This window comes from Myotis brandtii, unplaced genomic scaffold (genome assembly GCF_000412655.1).
Source record: "Myotis brandtii unplaced genomic scaffold, ASM41265v1 scaffold6, whole genome shotgun sequence".
In the NCBI taxonomy this organism is placed as follows: domain Eukaryota; kingdom Metazoa; phylum Chordata; class Mammalia; order Chiroptera; family Vespertilionidae; genus Myotis; species Myotis brandtii.
Window position 1 is genome coordinate 2,932,456 of NW_005370271.1, and position 14,701 is coordinate 2,947,156.

General features: G+C 53.3%; 3 protein-coding genes across 4 annotated transcripts in view; 2 read left to right on the top strand and 1 right to left on the bottom strand.

Annotated features, from left to right (window-relative positions):
- The window catches only part of ARL10 (ADP-ribosylation factor-like 10), a 10,274-nt gene extending 1,577 nt beyond the window's left edge, over nucleotides 1-8,697 (top strand). Inside the window, exons 2-4 of the mRNA XM_005879445.2 lie at nucleotides 7-422; nucleotides 3,778-3,953; nucleotides 5,589-8,697. Coding sequence (XP_005879507.1) covers nucleotides 7-422; nucleotides 3,778-3,953; nucleotides 5,589-5,762 — 766 coding nt within the window. The 3' untranslated portion in view covers nucleotides 5,763-8,697. The remainder of the gene's footprint in view (nucleotides 1-6; nucleotides 423-3,777; nucleotides 3,954-5,588) is intronic.
- A 1,275-nt stretch (nucleotides 8,698-9,972) lies between these two features.
- Nucleotides 9,973-13,814, bottom strand: NOP16 (NOP16 nucleolar protein). The gene is made up of 5 exons (XM_005879401.2): nucleotides 13,600-13,814; nucleotides 13,405-13,513; nucleotides 12,437-12,503; nucleotides 10,764-10,870; nucleotides 9,973-10,231 (listed from the first exon to the last, which is right to left on the bottom strand). Exons 1-5 carry the CDS (start codon nucleotides 13,704-13,706, stop codon nucleotides 10,088-10,090), a joined length of 534 nt encoding a protein of 177 aa, XP_005879463.1. The 5' UTR covers nucleotides 13,707-13,814; the 3' UTR covers nucleotides 9,973-10,087.
- Nucleotides 13,815-14,549: 735 nt separating this feature from the next.
- TMEM130 (transmembrane protein 130) overlaps nucleotides 14,550-14,701 on the top strand; it is an 11,329-nt gene continuing 11,177 nt past the window's right edge. For both annotated transcript variants that reach the window (XM_005879402.1, XM_005879403.1), the window contains exon 1: nucleotides 14,550-14,656. In XM_005879402.1, the coding sequence (XP_005879464.1) occupies nucleotides 14,566-14,656 (91 nt within the window). In that variant the 5' untranslated portion in view covers nucleotides 14,550-14,565. The remainder of the gene's footprint in view (nucleotides 14,657-14,701) is intronic.

The window sequence follows — 14,701 nt, forward strand, 5'->3', positions numbered from 1 at the left end:
CGGGAGGGGGCGTAAGGAATTCGCCGAGGCCACTCAGGGAGACCTGCAGAACGGGGCTGGGGATTCGGGATTCCAAGGGGCGCGCTCGTCCCGTTGCACCAGGCTGTGCCCGCCTGCCCTTGACGGGGGGAGGGCGGGATGCGCGCCGTGGTGCCTCCGGTCTGCCCCCGGGACAGGCAAGGCTGGAGGGCGAGACTGCAGCCCAACCTGTGCCCCGCAGCCCGAAGAGGAGGAGGACGACGAGCCGGCGCTGGAGGAGCTGGAGCAGCGCGAGGTGCTGGTGCTGGGGCTGGATGGCTCCGGCAAGAGCACGTTCCTGCGCGTGCTGTCCGGGAAGTCGCCGCTGGAAGGCCACATCCCCACCTGGGGCTTCAACTCCGTGCGGCTGCCCACCAGGGACTTCGAGGTGGACCTGCTAGAGAGTGAGCAGACTCCCCCAGCCCCCCCCCCACACACACACACACTGTCCCCCATCACCTGAGGGGACCCAAGCCTGGGCTTTTTGCCTGGGGGTGGCTCCAAAATGCACACCTAAGCAGATCGCGCCCCTGTATGAAATTCCTCCCGCGTCCAGGGCACAGGATACAAAAGCTGTCTTCTGACGTGGGGGGGGGTCTTCATGAATAGGCAGCTCCAGCTTGGTCCTCCTGCCTGTGCCTCACTCCAGCTGAAGCCCGCATGCCTAACACAGATACTGACAGCTAGTGTTCTGTAAGCCAGTCATTTGACAGGCATCCTTAGGTGATCTTGTACGAGCATCATGGACTTCCCCTATACACCTAGGTGGTACAGTCTGCTACACATCTAGGCTGTGTGCTGTAGCCTGTTGCTCTTAGGCTACAAGCCTGTACAGCATGTTACTGTACTGAATGCTGTAGGCAACTGTAATGTGTTGTGCTACGATGTCACTAGGTCCGTGGCCGGCAAATTGTAGCTCGCGAGCCACATGCGGCTCTTTGGCCCCTTGAGTGTGGCTCTTCCACAAAATACCACATGCGGGCACGCACATACAGTGCGATTGAAACTTCGTGGCCCATGCGCAGAAGTCGGTATTTTGTGGAAGAGCCACACTCAAGGGGCCAAAGAGCCGCATGTGGCTTGCAAGCTGTAGTTTGCCGACCACTGCACTAGGTGATGGGAATTTTCTAGCTCCATTCTAATCTAACGGGACCATTGCCATACATGTGGTTCGATATTGGTCGAAATATCATATGGTGCATGACTGTACTTAATAAAATCCTCCCAGCAACTCCATGCAACTGGAAACAGTTATTACCTTCATTAAGACATGGGGAAACTGAGGCCCAGCAACGGTGACTCTCGATAAGCACCATGCTCCATTGCTTGGTTCTGAAGGGGACTTAGGTTTTCCTTCTTGCTTCTGTCCTTTGCAAGCACCGTTCCCTCTGTCTGGAAAGCCACCTTCCCTTGATAAACTAATACTCATCCTTCAAGATCTACATCAAACATGATGTCCTTGGGAAGCCTCCTCTGAGGCCCTTGCTAGGTTTAGGGCTCTCCCTCTGGGCACACCTTCTGCTGCAGTATTTACCACATACCAGCCTCTGAGACAGACAGGTCTGACCAAGCGCTGGCCCCAGGCCCAGCCCCAGGCAGGTATCTGGGAGAGCTTCTTAGGGCTCTCCCTCTGGGCGCACCTTCTGCTGCAGTATTTACCACATCCCAGCCTCTGAGACAGACAGGTCTGACCAACCCCAGGCCCAGCCCCAGGCAGGTATCTGGGAGAGCTTGTTGAGTGATCAGAGAGGGTCTGAGCTGCCCCCTGCCCGCGGTATTAGGCTTTTTGGGATGTTGGGAGAGCAGGACAGAGAGGGCAGCAGTACTTAGCCACCTGTGTTCAGCCACAGACTGGATGGAGGGACAGTAGACTTCCTGTCAGCCACAGGACTCAGACCATGAAGACTGGGTGGCTTTGGTGGAGTGCTAGGTAGGGGCTCAGACTCTGAGGGCCTGGCTGTTGGCCTGACTGGGCCCAGTTCCTCTGATCTCAGGCACTTGCCTATTGGTCTGATCTGCCTACATCTTTCCTCCCTGATTGTAGCAAACATTGATATTCACCTGGAATTCGGTCTTTTCAACAAGCTTTCCCCATCTCCCTCTTTTGTGCCAGGGACACAGAAAGGTCAAGTGTGGGTTCTGCCCTTGAGGCCCACCCTGTCAGGAGAGACAGTGCCCCTCCCCTCCAGCCCTGGGAGGAGGGGTTCCGTGTCTTCATGTTCCCCAAGAGTCTGGCCAGTAACAGTGCACCTCCATAGGGTCTTTCAGCCTGGATTCAACCACAGATCTCGCGCTGAAGTCCTGGGGCTTTCGTCTCCCAGAGCATGCACCTTGCGGTGGTCTCCTACAATGCCAGGCCTGGAACCCACTGCCAATGAGCCTCTGTGGGTCTTTGATAACTCTTCCCTTCCCCCACCTCTCATATCCATTTAATTAGCTTAGTCCTATCCGCTTTATCCTTGTCTGTCCAGATTCTGGTCTGTCCATTTCTCCCCACCTCCACCACTGCCTGCCTAGTCCAACCCAAAATCATTTCAGTACAACAGCCTCCTTGCTGGTCTTCCTGCGTTCACGTCTGTCCCAGGTCAGCCAGTGGTATCTTTCAGATCAAGTCACTCTCAAAACCCGTAAGGGGCTCCACAGCCCCACTCCGGCCTTCCAGGCCCCGTGTGGTTCAGCCCTGGCCAGGCTTGCTGGTCGTGGCTTCCCCCTCCCCCTCAGCCACTCTGGCCACCTTCTGCCCAGTGTGCTCTTCCCTCTGCCTGGAATACTTTTCTCTGCCTCTCCCATGGCTAGTTCCTTCTCATCAGCCCAGACTCGGCCCACATGCCACCTCCTTGGGGAGACTTTCCTAGACCCCCAACCCAAAGGCACCCCCACAGCCACTTCCACTTTTTCTGTTTTATTTCCTTCCTTTCTGAAATGTTGGTGTTGTTGCTGTGTCTGTCCTGATTGCGGAGGGAGCCCCATGAGAGCAGGGCCCCTGCCTGCCTCACTCACCTCTGTTTCCCCAGCACCCAGATCAGTGCTTGGCACCTAGTAAGCACTCAGTAAATACTTGTTGAGTGCCTGCTATGTGCCAGGCATTGTGCTGAGGGCTTTGGGGGGGATCCAGAGGTAAACAGTTCTAACTCTCAAAGAGCTTAGAATCCACAAGGGTCAGAATTATAACCAGAAACACCAGGCTACAGGGTGACCACTGGGGACTGTGCAGAGGTACAGAAGGAAAAGGAAGGCAACCCACATTAGGGGTGTATGTGGGCAGCCACGTGGTAGGACTGAATATGGCATTTCTGGGGGAAGAAAGTGGGGTGACCAGACTGAACAAAAGAAACTGGATGGAGAATGGCTGTGCACAAGCAGGGTGGGGAGTCCTGGCTTCTGACCACAGCTGCTGACCCAGGAGGAAGCCAGGAATTGGCAGGAGGCAAGGCAGCCCAGGAGAAAGAAGTGGAGAGTACTATTTATTGAGCACCTACTATACACCAGCCCTCAGAACAGCACTGTATATGTACCTTTGGGTTTTGCTGTTAGGTAAGTTTAGTAGGAGGAGACTAATATTTGAAGGTAGCAACTTGTCCAGGGAGAGCCAGCGCTCAGGCAGAACTAAACCCAGGTCTGATTGGCTCTGGAACCTGTGGTCTTTTCCTTGTTCCTGGTGGGTGAAGCCTTGGGAAGCTGGATGAGGGTGGGGAAGGGGCTGTCTGTAGAGAGCCAGGGCCTAGGGAGGCTCTGAGCTGGCCCCTGGCCTCTCCTCAGTCGGTGGCAGCCAGAACCTGCGCTTCTACTGGAAGGAGTTTGTGAACGAGGTGGACGTGCTGGTGTTCATGGTGGACTCGGCTGACCGGCTGCGGCTGCCCTGGGCCCGGCAGGAGCTGCACAAGCTGCTGGACAAGGACCCTGACCTGCCTGTCGTCGTGGTGGCCAACAAGCAGGTGAGGGCCGCAGGAGTCTGGCTCAGGTCAGACTTGATCCACAAGTGGCTGGGCTGGGTGGGCGCACTGGAGAGGGATTCAGGCCCAGGCCCATGACTAGAGCCCTGGCGGAGAGCCTGTCCCCCACTCGTCTGCCTCTGCTCCTTCCTCACCCCATATCCCCGTCCTGTCTGCCTTCCCTGCTGCCTCCCTGTCATTTGTCATCCTAGAGAAATGAGAAACTAGATGCCAGGTGTGGCTTTGAATGACATTTTCATATTATGCTTCTACTGACCCTCCAAGGTATGAAATACTAGTCCCATTTTACAGACAGGGCATCTGAGGCTCAGAGAGATTCTGTCATCTCCCCAAGGCTGTTCACACTGAAAACAGTGAAAGTGGGATATCTAACTCCAAAACCTGCGCCTTTTCACTCCGCTATGTCCTTGCGACTTCTGGCTCTGATCAAAGAGCTAAAGCTGGGAAGGGATGGGAGATTAACGAATACGTCTAATAATAACGAGCACTTGTGTGCGTGCTTACGGTGCACCAGGCACAGTGCTAAGCACCTGACAACCATGACCTCACATCAGTCCCACAAAACCCCACGACAGGCCTTGCTGTTGTCCCCAAAGTTCTAGTTGGTAAGCGGCAAAGCCAGGACTGAACTCAGATCGTCCTCAGAGACCCTGTTAACCACTACACATACCTCTCCCAGGTGCCAGAGTGGTGCCTCGGGCCCAGCCACCCTCGACCTAAAGTGCCATCCTCAGCCAGGTGAAACGGCCACAGTATGGAGTCCTGAAATATCTCCTATGGCCTGTGCCCATGTCCCTGCATGTCATGGGACGTGTTTCCAACCTGTTTGGAGAGAGGCTTGCGTCTTTGACCTCAGATTCCCCCTGCCTATTGGGAAATACGTGACATTTATCAACAGGTAACTATACATCCTCGTCTGCCTGGGACAATACCCACTTATGTCTGTTATTCTAGTATAATTATTGGAAGTACCCACTTTGAGTATCAGAAATACCCCAGTTTGGACGATGAATTACATCATCATCCTACATATAAACTGTAATTTCTAGCAATTTTGAACCTACAGGAGACAACACTGAAGGTCCCAGCATTCTATGAATCGCTCCAAGAAAAATCATTTTAATCTTAAGCCAGGCTTGAAATTACAATGTACCCTCAGCAGCCACGTTCTGCAGCGGCCTCTGACTTGTCTGGAAGTGAGCCACTGTAAGGCCTCTCCACTCCTGAGTTTAGGACACAGCTGGGATTCCTGGAAGGGTCCTAAGCTTGGGCATCACACCAACCTGAGTTTGAAATCTGGCTCTGCCAGTTGTTTCCTTGACAATGACTTCACCTTCTCTGAGCCAATTTCCTCATCAGTTGGTTTAAACTGTGAGAATTGAGTAAGACTTGGTGCCTATCACAATGTCTAATGTATAGGAAGTGCTACTTCTAACCACAGTGGTTGATGATGAAGAGAGATTAGTACAGAGGAAAGGCAGAGATGAGGAAGAGTTCAGACCAAGGGGTCCAGAGGCCACTCTGGGAACTTGGGCCCCAGGGTTCCCTGAGGTAGCTCAAGTTTATTTCCTGGAGGGCGAGGCTGGGTGTTGGGATACACTGTGGCTGTTTCACCAGGACCTGAGCGAGGCCATGAGCATGGTGGAGCTGCAGCAGGAGCTGGGTCTGCAGGTTGTCGACAGCCAGCGGGAGGTCTTCTTCTTGGGGGCCAGCATTGCCCCTGTGGGACCCGGATCTGAAGACCCTGGCACCGTGCACATCTGGAAACTACTCTTGCAGCTTCTCTCCTAGGCTGGCACCACCTGCTCACCCACCAGCCCTGGGAGCCCAGTTCTGCTGCTCCTGCTCTTCATCACTGGCCTGGGCCTGGGCCTGGGGCAGGAGCTGCACGGCAGCACGTCCCTTCTCTCCTTGCCCTCATCAGAGCCAAGAACCACGCAGAATCCTTCCTGGTGAGGTGGCCGTGGGGCCGAAGTGGGGTGGGGCAGAGGGTGGGCTCAGTGCTCCCCTCCCTGCAGGTCCTGGTGGTTGAGGAAAGTACTCAGTCAGCTGTTCCCTCCTGGCAATTTCATGCCCCTCCTCACAGACAGGTTCTAGGCAGGACGCAGTGAACCCTGGCTCTCCGTTCCACATGGTCCTCCAGCCCCAGCTCTGCCCATCTGGCTTGTGGCTTTGACCAGTCTCTTCCCCTCTGGCCCCAGGGCCATCATTTTAATAGGAAGGTGATTTCTGTGTTTTGTGTGGGGTTTTTTTTTTCAAACTGAGAGATGCATTTCCCAGCATCGGAGATAAGTGTGAGGACAAACCTGGAGATCCTAGCAAGGGTCTGCAACCTCCCCGCTTCCCCAGGCTGAGGCCCGGCCCCAGCCTCTCATGACTGCAGAGTAAGTGGTGTTCACCCCCAATCAGAAACACTGAATTTCCCCACATCTGGAGACAGAAGCTGCTGCTCTTGTGTGAACTATGCCGGCACCAGGTTTCCGTAAGTGGGGGAGACCAGAGTTCCATTCCTGAGAAGACTGAAGATTGTCCACCAGAGCTGGGCCTTGATCTAGAACTGCATTGTGATTATTTATTTATAAAAGGAACAGGCCAAAGATTTAGCCTCTGTTTCTAGGTGCTGCTATCAAAACCCCAGATGACTGTCATGGAAAATCTGGAACTTTGAGGAAAATGGCTGGAATCATTAATGACAGTGATAAGTTACGCAGGTCAAGGAGCCAAGCTGTAGCTCCCCCGCCCTTTGATATAATGATATCAGGAGAGTTCACACTGATCCACATGAACTGTACCTCCATCGGTATGTCAGATCCCTTCTGTGTAGATAGCAGAGGACTCTGGGAAAGGAAATTTCAATCGTGTAAATCCAGGTAAAGAAATGGGATGGAGCGACCAGCCAGTGGGGTAGCCTGGGGCACGTCGCTCAGCCTCCCAGACCCGTGGGTGCCCAGCCACAGCAGAGTTGGACGGAATTTCTGGTGTTCTCGCCCGTGCACATTCCATGATTCTCTTTCCAGTGACCAGCCAGTTAGGACCATTTTGTCTCTGCATCGACACTTCTCTTTCATGCAGGCAAGAGGAGGAGCCTTTTGTCTGTCAGGGTCACTGAATAACCAGTGGCCACAAATGGACTATTTTTTTTATCAATTCTGTTTGCTTTTTCATTGAGAACAGAGGTTCTGTGCCTTCCTTTCATTTGTTTACTTTGTGCTCAATTCTTCAGCTGGTGTGAGAAGAGGGGAAGGAGGGAGGCAGAACTGAAGAGTAGCTCGCTCTGCTCTAGGGCTTCGGATTAACTTTCTGCATTAAGGGACTTGTTTGCTTTTATTTTAAACAATTAAGGAGCGGCTTGGATTGTAGAGTAGCCTTTGAAACTTTTCTGACAACTTTTCACTTCTGTGTTCTATGAACCCCACCTGGATCCCAGTGCTTGAAAGTTACCTTTGGAACCAGTGCTGGTGAGGGACCCTTTCTCCTCACTGAGATCTGCCTTTGGTCTATTGAGTATCAGTCCCTATGTAGTAAGATTTTTAAAGGCCCTAGTAGGGAGAGGTGAACTTGAATAGAGTTCAACTACATGTAGTTGAGGTACTTTTAAAGACCACTCGGAACCGATGGGTCCCAGTGGCATCGGAAGACACTGCAGAGGGGCGCTGAAGGGCCAGCCTGCCACCACTCTGATGCTTGCATGGAACACAGACGTTCTGTTGGCCTATGGGTGAGCCTCAGCACGCCTGTGGCTGACAGCTGTGCTCCTGTTGGGGCTGCTGGGCCATACTCGAGGCAGAGTGCCACCGGGCCCATGTGCTCTGATTTCCAGGACCTGATTGGGCAAAGCAGAACAATAGCCTTTCTTAAGGACAGCTAGCTGCCCGGCCTTGTGACTGATTCAGGAGCCAAGTAAGTGCTTTTGGAAACCAGGCATTACTCGGAGCTATTCATCTCAGTGAGGTTCCTGAGCTAGTCTGGGTGACACTGCTCCCACCACTGCCCTGGCTCTACAGCTCCTGACCTGTCTACACATGGGAAAGGGTAGGAGGTGTCCGGGCCAACCTGGCCCCGAGCTGGCCCATGTGGATGGTCTGGGCAAGAGGGCTCTTGAGGCTGCCGGGACCACCACCTTGGACGGACTGCCCATCCCAAGAAGCCTCTAGCACCTCTTGGTGCCCACAACTGCCGTTGTAAGCTTGCGCTGATGCAGTGGAGCCAGCGTAAGACGGGAGGGGACGGAGTCAGTCCTCACTGCTCCCCCACCCCAACCCTCCGCGGAAGTGCTGATGAAAACCTGAAGGAAGCGTCAGGTTCTCCATGAAACCTTTCCATTTGCCTTTGAAAAAACTTTGTTCTTATGTAGTTTAGTAGCAACTGCCAACATCTCGCACCAGCTGCTGAAGCTCGCCTGTGGTGTGGTCCTCGCACAGCTGCCCGACCTCGGAGCAGGGGCACTGAGCGGTGGGCCTCGTGCTTGCTCTCTGCTCACACGTCCTCAGAGTCCTTTCTAGTAGCTCTGAAAAGGGACCCTCCAACTTCTCATCTGCTGCCTCCAGGAGACGGGGCACTAAGGGACAAGGGGAGGTTTGCCCTCAAAGATCTGGAAGTAAAGGGCCTTGCTGTCCTGTGCCTTGCGCCCAGGCCCACAGGCCACCAAGGGCAGACAGCAGAAGAGCTAGTGCTGGCGGTGTCTGAGGTACTACACAATAAATGCCAAAAACGGTGTGGTTTCATTCGAATTCTGGTTTTGAGGACTGTTGGGTGCTTACAGTCTCAGGGAGGGACAGCTGTAGAGGGTGGTTCCAGAACACTTGCTGTGATAGTTTGTCAACAAGTCCCAGTCCCTGGGCTCGACAGCCCACATCGGTGGGTGGTAAGGAGCATCAGCGTTGGTCTCAGTACCTTCTGGGGAGTATCCAAACCTTTCCCCCACTCCTGGCTCTGGGATGTCAGCCAGGCATGGAAATGGGAGCAAGGATACCTGACAGCCTCTGTGCCTAAGGTCAGAATGGAGGCCACTCCCCCAGCATTTACAGACAAGGTCCCTGTACTCTAGTAGGGGACTGGGGGACGTCAGGCAGATTAAAAGGCAGCTATGCCAGGATGATTGCTAACAGGAAGTCTGGGCATGGGGACTATAGGACACTTACCCAGCTCGGGGGCAGGGGATAATAGGGAAGGCCTCCTAAAATTGGCACCTGAACTGTAAAGAAACAAGGTCAGGGGCAGGCTAGTCTAAGGCCTGAACTTGGGATGCTGTGAAGGACTAAAGTTATGAGGTCAAATAATGAAGGCCCTCGAGCTCAACTTTTCAATATGAGGAAGAGGGCCTCATATTGAGGCTGTGCAGTCCACCTCCATGGCCACAGACTAGATCAGCGGTTCTCAACCTGTGGGTCGCGACCCCTTTGGCGGTCAAACGACCCTTTCACAGGGGTCGCCTAAGACCAGCCAGCATATCGGATATTTACATTACGATTCATAACAGTAGCAACATTACAGTTATGAAGTGGCAATGAAAATAATTTTCTGGTTGGGTCACAACATGAGGAACTGTAAAGGGCCAGAAGGTTGAGAACCGCTGGACTAGATCCTAAAGGCCGCACCTGCCGTGCCTCGTGGCCAGTCACTGCTGGAGTCTATGTGGCCTGAAGGTGGGTCGGGGCTGCCTTCAGAGGCCAAGGGGGAGAAGCAAGCGAAAGCCGAGGCTCAGCAGTTGGAAAGACTTCGGCCCCCCCACCCCTAATGCCCATCAAGCCCCAGTTTCCTTACATGTAAGATGAAGATAAAACCACACATCTCACAGTTTCATGTGAAATGATGTAAAAACCTTCTTTCCCAGAGCAGCAAGAAGAGACATTTTACGGGCTTGTAGGAGAAACAGGAGAATTTTTCTATGGTTCATAGCTGAAGACAGACAAGAAAATGCCCAGTGCCCAACCACACCCTGCCTGTGGTCCTGCTATGGGGGGGGACACTCCTCATGCCGCCCAAACCAGGCAGGCCTGGTCCCGAGAATGGGGTTTGGCCAGCCTCTGTAGCCACACCCCCCTCCTTGCCTTAAACCCTGGCTCCAGCTTCTCGGGTCCAGGAGGAGGCTTCAGCCTGGGGCAGGCGTAAACCAGTCACGCAACCTCCATCGCATTCTTCTGCAAAGAATGAGCGAAGGCTTCCCACTCCGCTGGGTAAAAGCGCTTATAGACGTTAATCTTATTCCGAATCTGTTTCGGGGTATCTTGATAATAATTCTTCTCATCCCGGGCCATAGCCTAAGAAGGGAGAAAGGCTACTTGAGGGATGGATAGGCAAAGGTTCAAATCCTAGCTCTGCTGGAGGTGGGCCACCACTTCCTGTCCCGGAGGTTCAGCTTCCTCACCTCAAAAGCCATGGTGCATGTGGGGAAATGGAGGCAGATGCCGCAGGGGCCAGCTGAGCAGCTCATGCTCCATCCACAGCCAACTAATCTCACTGGCATGGGGGGTGGGGGGGAGGCCAGTGTAGCCCGATCTTTCCATGTTTAACAGAAGCTAAAAATATGGACTTATTTTTAAAACCTCCCATAACTAAAACAGCAAGTAGTTCAAGTTCTTTGTAAGTCCCATGCAAACAAACCAACATATCTGGGACAGCCACTCAGTCTGTCTCAGCTATTAGCACTGTCAGTAGGATCCACTGCCAGAGTCTGTCTTCCCTATTTCCACGCAGGAAAAGGCCCTAAGCAAGCAGATCAGACCACAAATGGTCTGCGGTATCTTCCCAATGGGCCCAAGTGGTGCTCTCCGCCGGGCCTGAGCCACTCACCTTGTAGTCCTCCCCATGGTTCTCCACCATGTAGCGGACGTAGTCTATGAGGTCCCGAGACAGCGTATTTCCTTTCTTTTCCGGGAGGCTGGCTTCTGCCTCGAGGTCTGGGGTGAGAAGCCGAGAGACAGGGAATGAGGTGTTGCTCCCTGCACTATTTGAGCTGTCCAGTCACCCCTTTGCCCAATCCCAAGCTACAAGCGTTGCTACGCCAGCCATCTGATGGACTTGGCCTCCATCTCCACATTTGGTGCTAGAACCTTCCTCTTCAGCCCCTTGGATCCCAGGCTCTGCCTATGACACAATCATTTATCAGTGGCAACTACCTGAAAGGCAAGTCATCTCTTTGGGCCTCAGATGGGTAAAAAAAGGCAGCAAACTTACAATCTTTACTGAGTGCCAGGTCCTGGGACAGAGATGAAGATACACTGCCAGGAGACAGGGAATGAGGTGTTGCTCCCTGCACAGGACAGGGCTCCCTGCCGGCTCTAAACAGACCCTCTTTCCTTGAAGTGTTACAATAACATGAAATGGAAAGGTCCGAACAAATGAGAACTAGGGTCTAAGGCTGGGCCCAGGCACCTCTGTTCCACCGGAGAGAAAAAAGCCAAGCTGTGGAGCCAATAATGGCTTTGCTTTTAAACTAGCTAGGCAAATGCTCCCTATTTCTCATCTACGAAGGAAGGAAAATACTGAAACCAGGTGGTCAAATCTTATCCAGAGTTAAGTGCTAAAACTGCTTATAGTAAAAAATTTTACTGTAATAAGTAAACGATTTTATATATGCAATCCAATGCAGTACTTAATGAGAATCACTGAGAAAAACTAAAGATAGGACCTCAAGGAATTTTATATCAAATGTCTGGCCATTCAAATCCTACAGTCACAACTATTAAAAGCCTCAGACAAGTAAGCCCTGGCCAGTGTGGCTCAGTGGTTGAAGGTTCGATTCCTGGTCAAGAGCACGTCCCAGGGTTGCGGGGTTCACTCCTGGCCCCAGTCGGTGTGTGTGCAGGAGGCAACCAGTCAATATGTCTCCCTCACATTGATGTTTCCCTCTCTCTTCTTCTCCCTCGCCCTCCCACTCTCAATGGAAAAAATATCGAGTGAGGATTAACAAAAAAAACAAAAAATCTCAGACAAGTAATAGGAAGGGTGGGTAGACTCACTCGCCCTCCCACTCTCAATGGAAAAAAATATCGAGTGAGGATTAACAAAAAAAACCAAAAAATCTCAGACAAGTAATAGGAAGGGTGGGTAGAGAATTCCAGAGTATTCTGTCTTCCCTGCAGAATTTATTTTCTATTTTAATATTCAGTTTCTGTGGCCTTTATGAACATGAAATTGATTGGTCATTGGGAAGATTAAATAAGAGGGTGAAATCTCTAAAAATCTGTTCATCCTTAAATTCAGGAGAAGCTGAAATACAAGCCTGAGACTTAATGGGTTTCTTTTCTAACCTCTCGGGCACCTGGCTCATCCCCCCTGAACAGCTCTGACCTCACTTCACACACCTGAGTTTAGCCAGTAGACTGCATGTCCCAGCCGGAGACACAGCCCTAATGGTGTGAGCCCTGGACCAGCTTTTCTTGCCTTTGGTCCTGGCTTCTCTACCTGCCCTTCCAGCCCTGACTATGCTGGATGGTGACCCGAGGAATGTGGCCAGCACCCACCATTCAGCACATAGGGCTTCCGTACGAGCTGCCGTCTCTCGTCTACGTCCACCTCCATGGCCTGGACCTGCAGAGAACAGAGCCAGTGAGACCAGCAGATGAAGGAAGGATCCTGGGTGAGAGAAACTTCTAGAGGCGCTTGCCCATCCCAGCGCCACTGCATGACCCCCTAAGAATCCCTGCACAAGGTCAGGCAGGAACAGATGACAAGGAGAACCAATACCCTGGAGGTTTCATGATTCTCAGAGACTCGAGCAAGCAATTCATCTTTCTGCGCCCGTGAAATGGGCATAGTAAGCCTTGTCTGCCCACTTTGTTGGATGACAATCCAATGAACCACCACAATGAGGGGAGCCACCTGACAGTGCTGGGCTGCAGCCTCATGTCTGATCAAGAAACAGCAGCGCCAGTTCCCTCGCAGGAAGGGATACAAAGAAACTTACCTAAAGGCAACCGGGCCAAGTCAATCAGTAAATCCTTTTATTAGGTTAACTACTTATTGGATTTTGTTGGGGGAAGGAGATAAATATACAATACACCAAGTGCTATGAATTAAAATAACGCGGGACAAAGTCAAAAATAAATAAGTAAATAAATAAAATAACGCGGGACAGAAGTTCCTGAGTGGGAAAGTTGCTGTTTTTTAAAGGGGTGGCCCAGGAAACCCTTCCTCGGGAGAACTTGGTCCTAGGAGACGCCTCAGACCAAGGATAATTGGAGGACTTGGGGGAAGAAGATGTAAGGGAAATAAGGGGCAGGAAAAGATAAATTCGGGAAAATACCATTGAGATGCCAAGGGACACAAGTTAATTTCAGAGGAAAAAAAAATAAGTGGAGAAGCTCCAACCCGGGCCCAGTGTGTGCTGGGGGGAGGGAGAGGGAGGGAGGAAAGGGACCCGCAGCCGGCGACGGGCGGGCGTTCGGAACCGGCTAGTTACGGCCGGGCGGGGCGGGGGCCAAGCCAGTACCTTTCTCTTACGGAGGGGCACCGCCTTGTTGGGGTCCATAGCCAAGCCCATCTCGGCCAGGTTCTGCCGCACGGACTTGGTGTGGTCCCAGGCATGTCGGATGTGGGAGCTGCGGGAAAAGAGGGAGAGCGCGGAACTGTCAGCTCGCCGGCCGTGCCCGCCAGGCCCGCGGCCTCCTGAACCCGGGCCCCTCACCACTCGATCCGCGGGGCTGCCTTCCGTCGAGCACTCCGGTTCAGACGCTTCCGGTTAACACTGTAACCGAACTTCTGCCGCCGGGTCTTCCCCTTGGCCTTGGGCATCACGCCGACCACCGCTCAGGCAATTCAGACTCGGCGCCTCTCACTTCCAGAACCTCGTGTCGTGTAGAGGACGCCTTCCGGAAGCTGCGCGCACGGCGTGGCAGGCTTTTTGGGAAATGTAGTCCTCCCCGGAGCGACACAGTGCTCTTACTACAACTCCCAGAATGCAATGAGAAGTTGCGCATGCGTACACTATTCAACAAATCCCCCCGCCCCTTTCATGACCAGGAGGCGGGGCTTAACGTCCAGTTTTCTCTTCCCGCTGTTGCCTGGGACACCGCGTCTCCTGGCCACGTGACTCCCGAGGCATCCTTGGAACCATCGCAGCGCCCCACCTAGCACCTTAGCCTCTAATTCTCCAGTCTGCAGTGTTCTTTCCTCCGTGTCCCGAAGCTGGCTCCTCCCGCCTGGCAGGCCGTGCTTGACCTCAATTGTATGACCCCCTCCCTCTGGGCCCCATCCCTTGCCCAGGTCCAGAGTAAAGTCGAGCTGGACCCACGACCCAGCTGGTGTCCAGTCTTTAAGGCCAGCCAGGCCTGGCCACCCTCTAGGAGGAAAGACACGCTCTGCTTGGTTATGGCAGATGGGAGCGCCTGCTTAGGCCAAGGAATGTCCAGGGAGCAGTCTGGTCACTCCTCATCACCGTTGTCTGATCCATGCACGACCCTCCGTGACAGCGACGTCACCGGGGGCCAGGTTTGAGCACAAGCACCATTTTAAGCAGGCACAGAGAGGGCAAACTGAGGAATAACGTCATTCCCTGAGCAGGGACCCTGTGCTCAAGCCCCTCTCTCTGGAGGGGGTGTTCAAGGCCCGTTGCCCAGAGCCTGGCATACGGTAGGCTCTCAACGTTTCTCGAATGAAGAACCGCATCTCTAAGTCGTGTGCGTCACAAGCGGAGCAGGCACCCGGAGAAGAACCCAAAGGGGCCTGCTCCGGGCTCTGCAGCGGTGCGTGCGTCCCCGGGGACGCTGAGTCAGAGCGGGCACGCGCAG

Excerpts from the sequence above, each read along its gene's own strand:
- NOP16 (XM_005879401.2), bottom strand. The coding sequence starts at position 13,706 with ATGCCCAAGGCCAAGGGGAAGACCCGGCGGCAGAAGTTCGGTTACAGT. Across the intron at positions 12,504-13,404 it reads TGCCCCTCCGTAAGAGAAAG|GTCCAGGCCATGGAGGTGGA; the intron begins GTACTGGCTTGG and ends TGTTCTCTGCAG. Across the intron at positions 10,232-10,763 it reads ACCATGGGGAGGACTACAAG|GCTATGGCCCGGGATGAGAA; the intron begins GTGAGTGGCTCA and ends CTCCCTTCTTAG.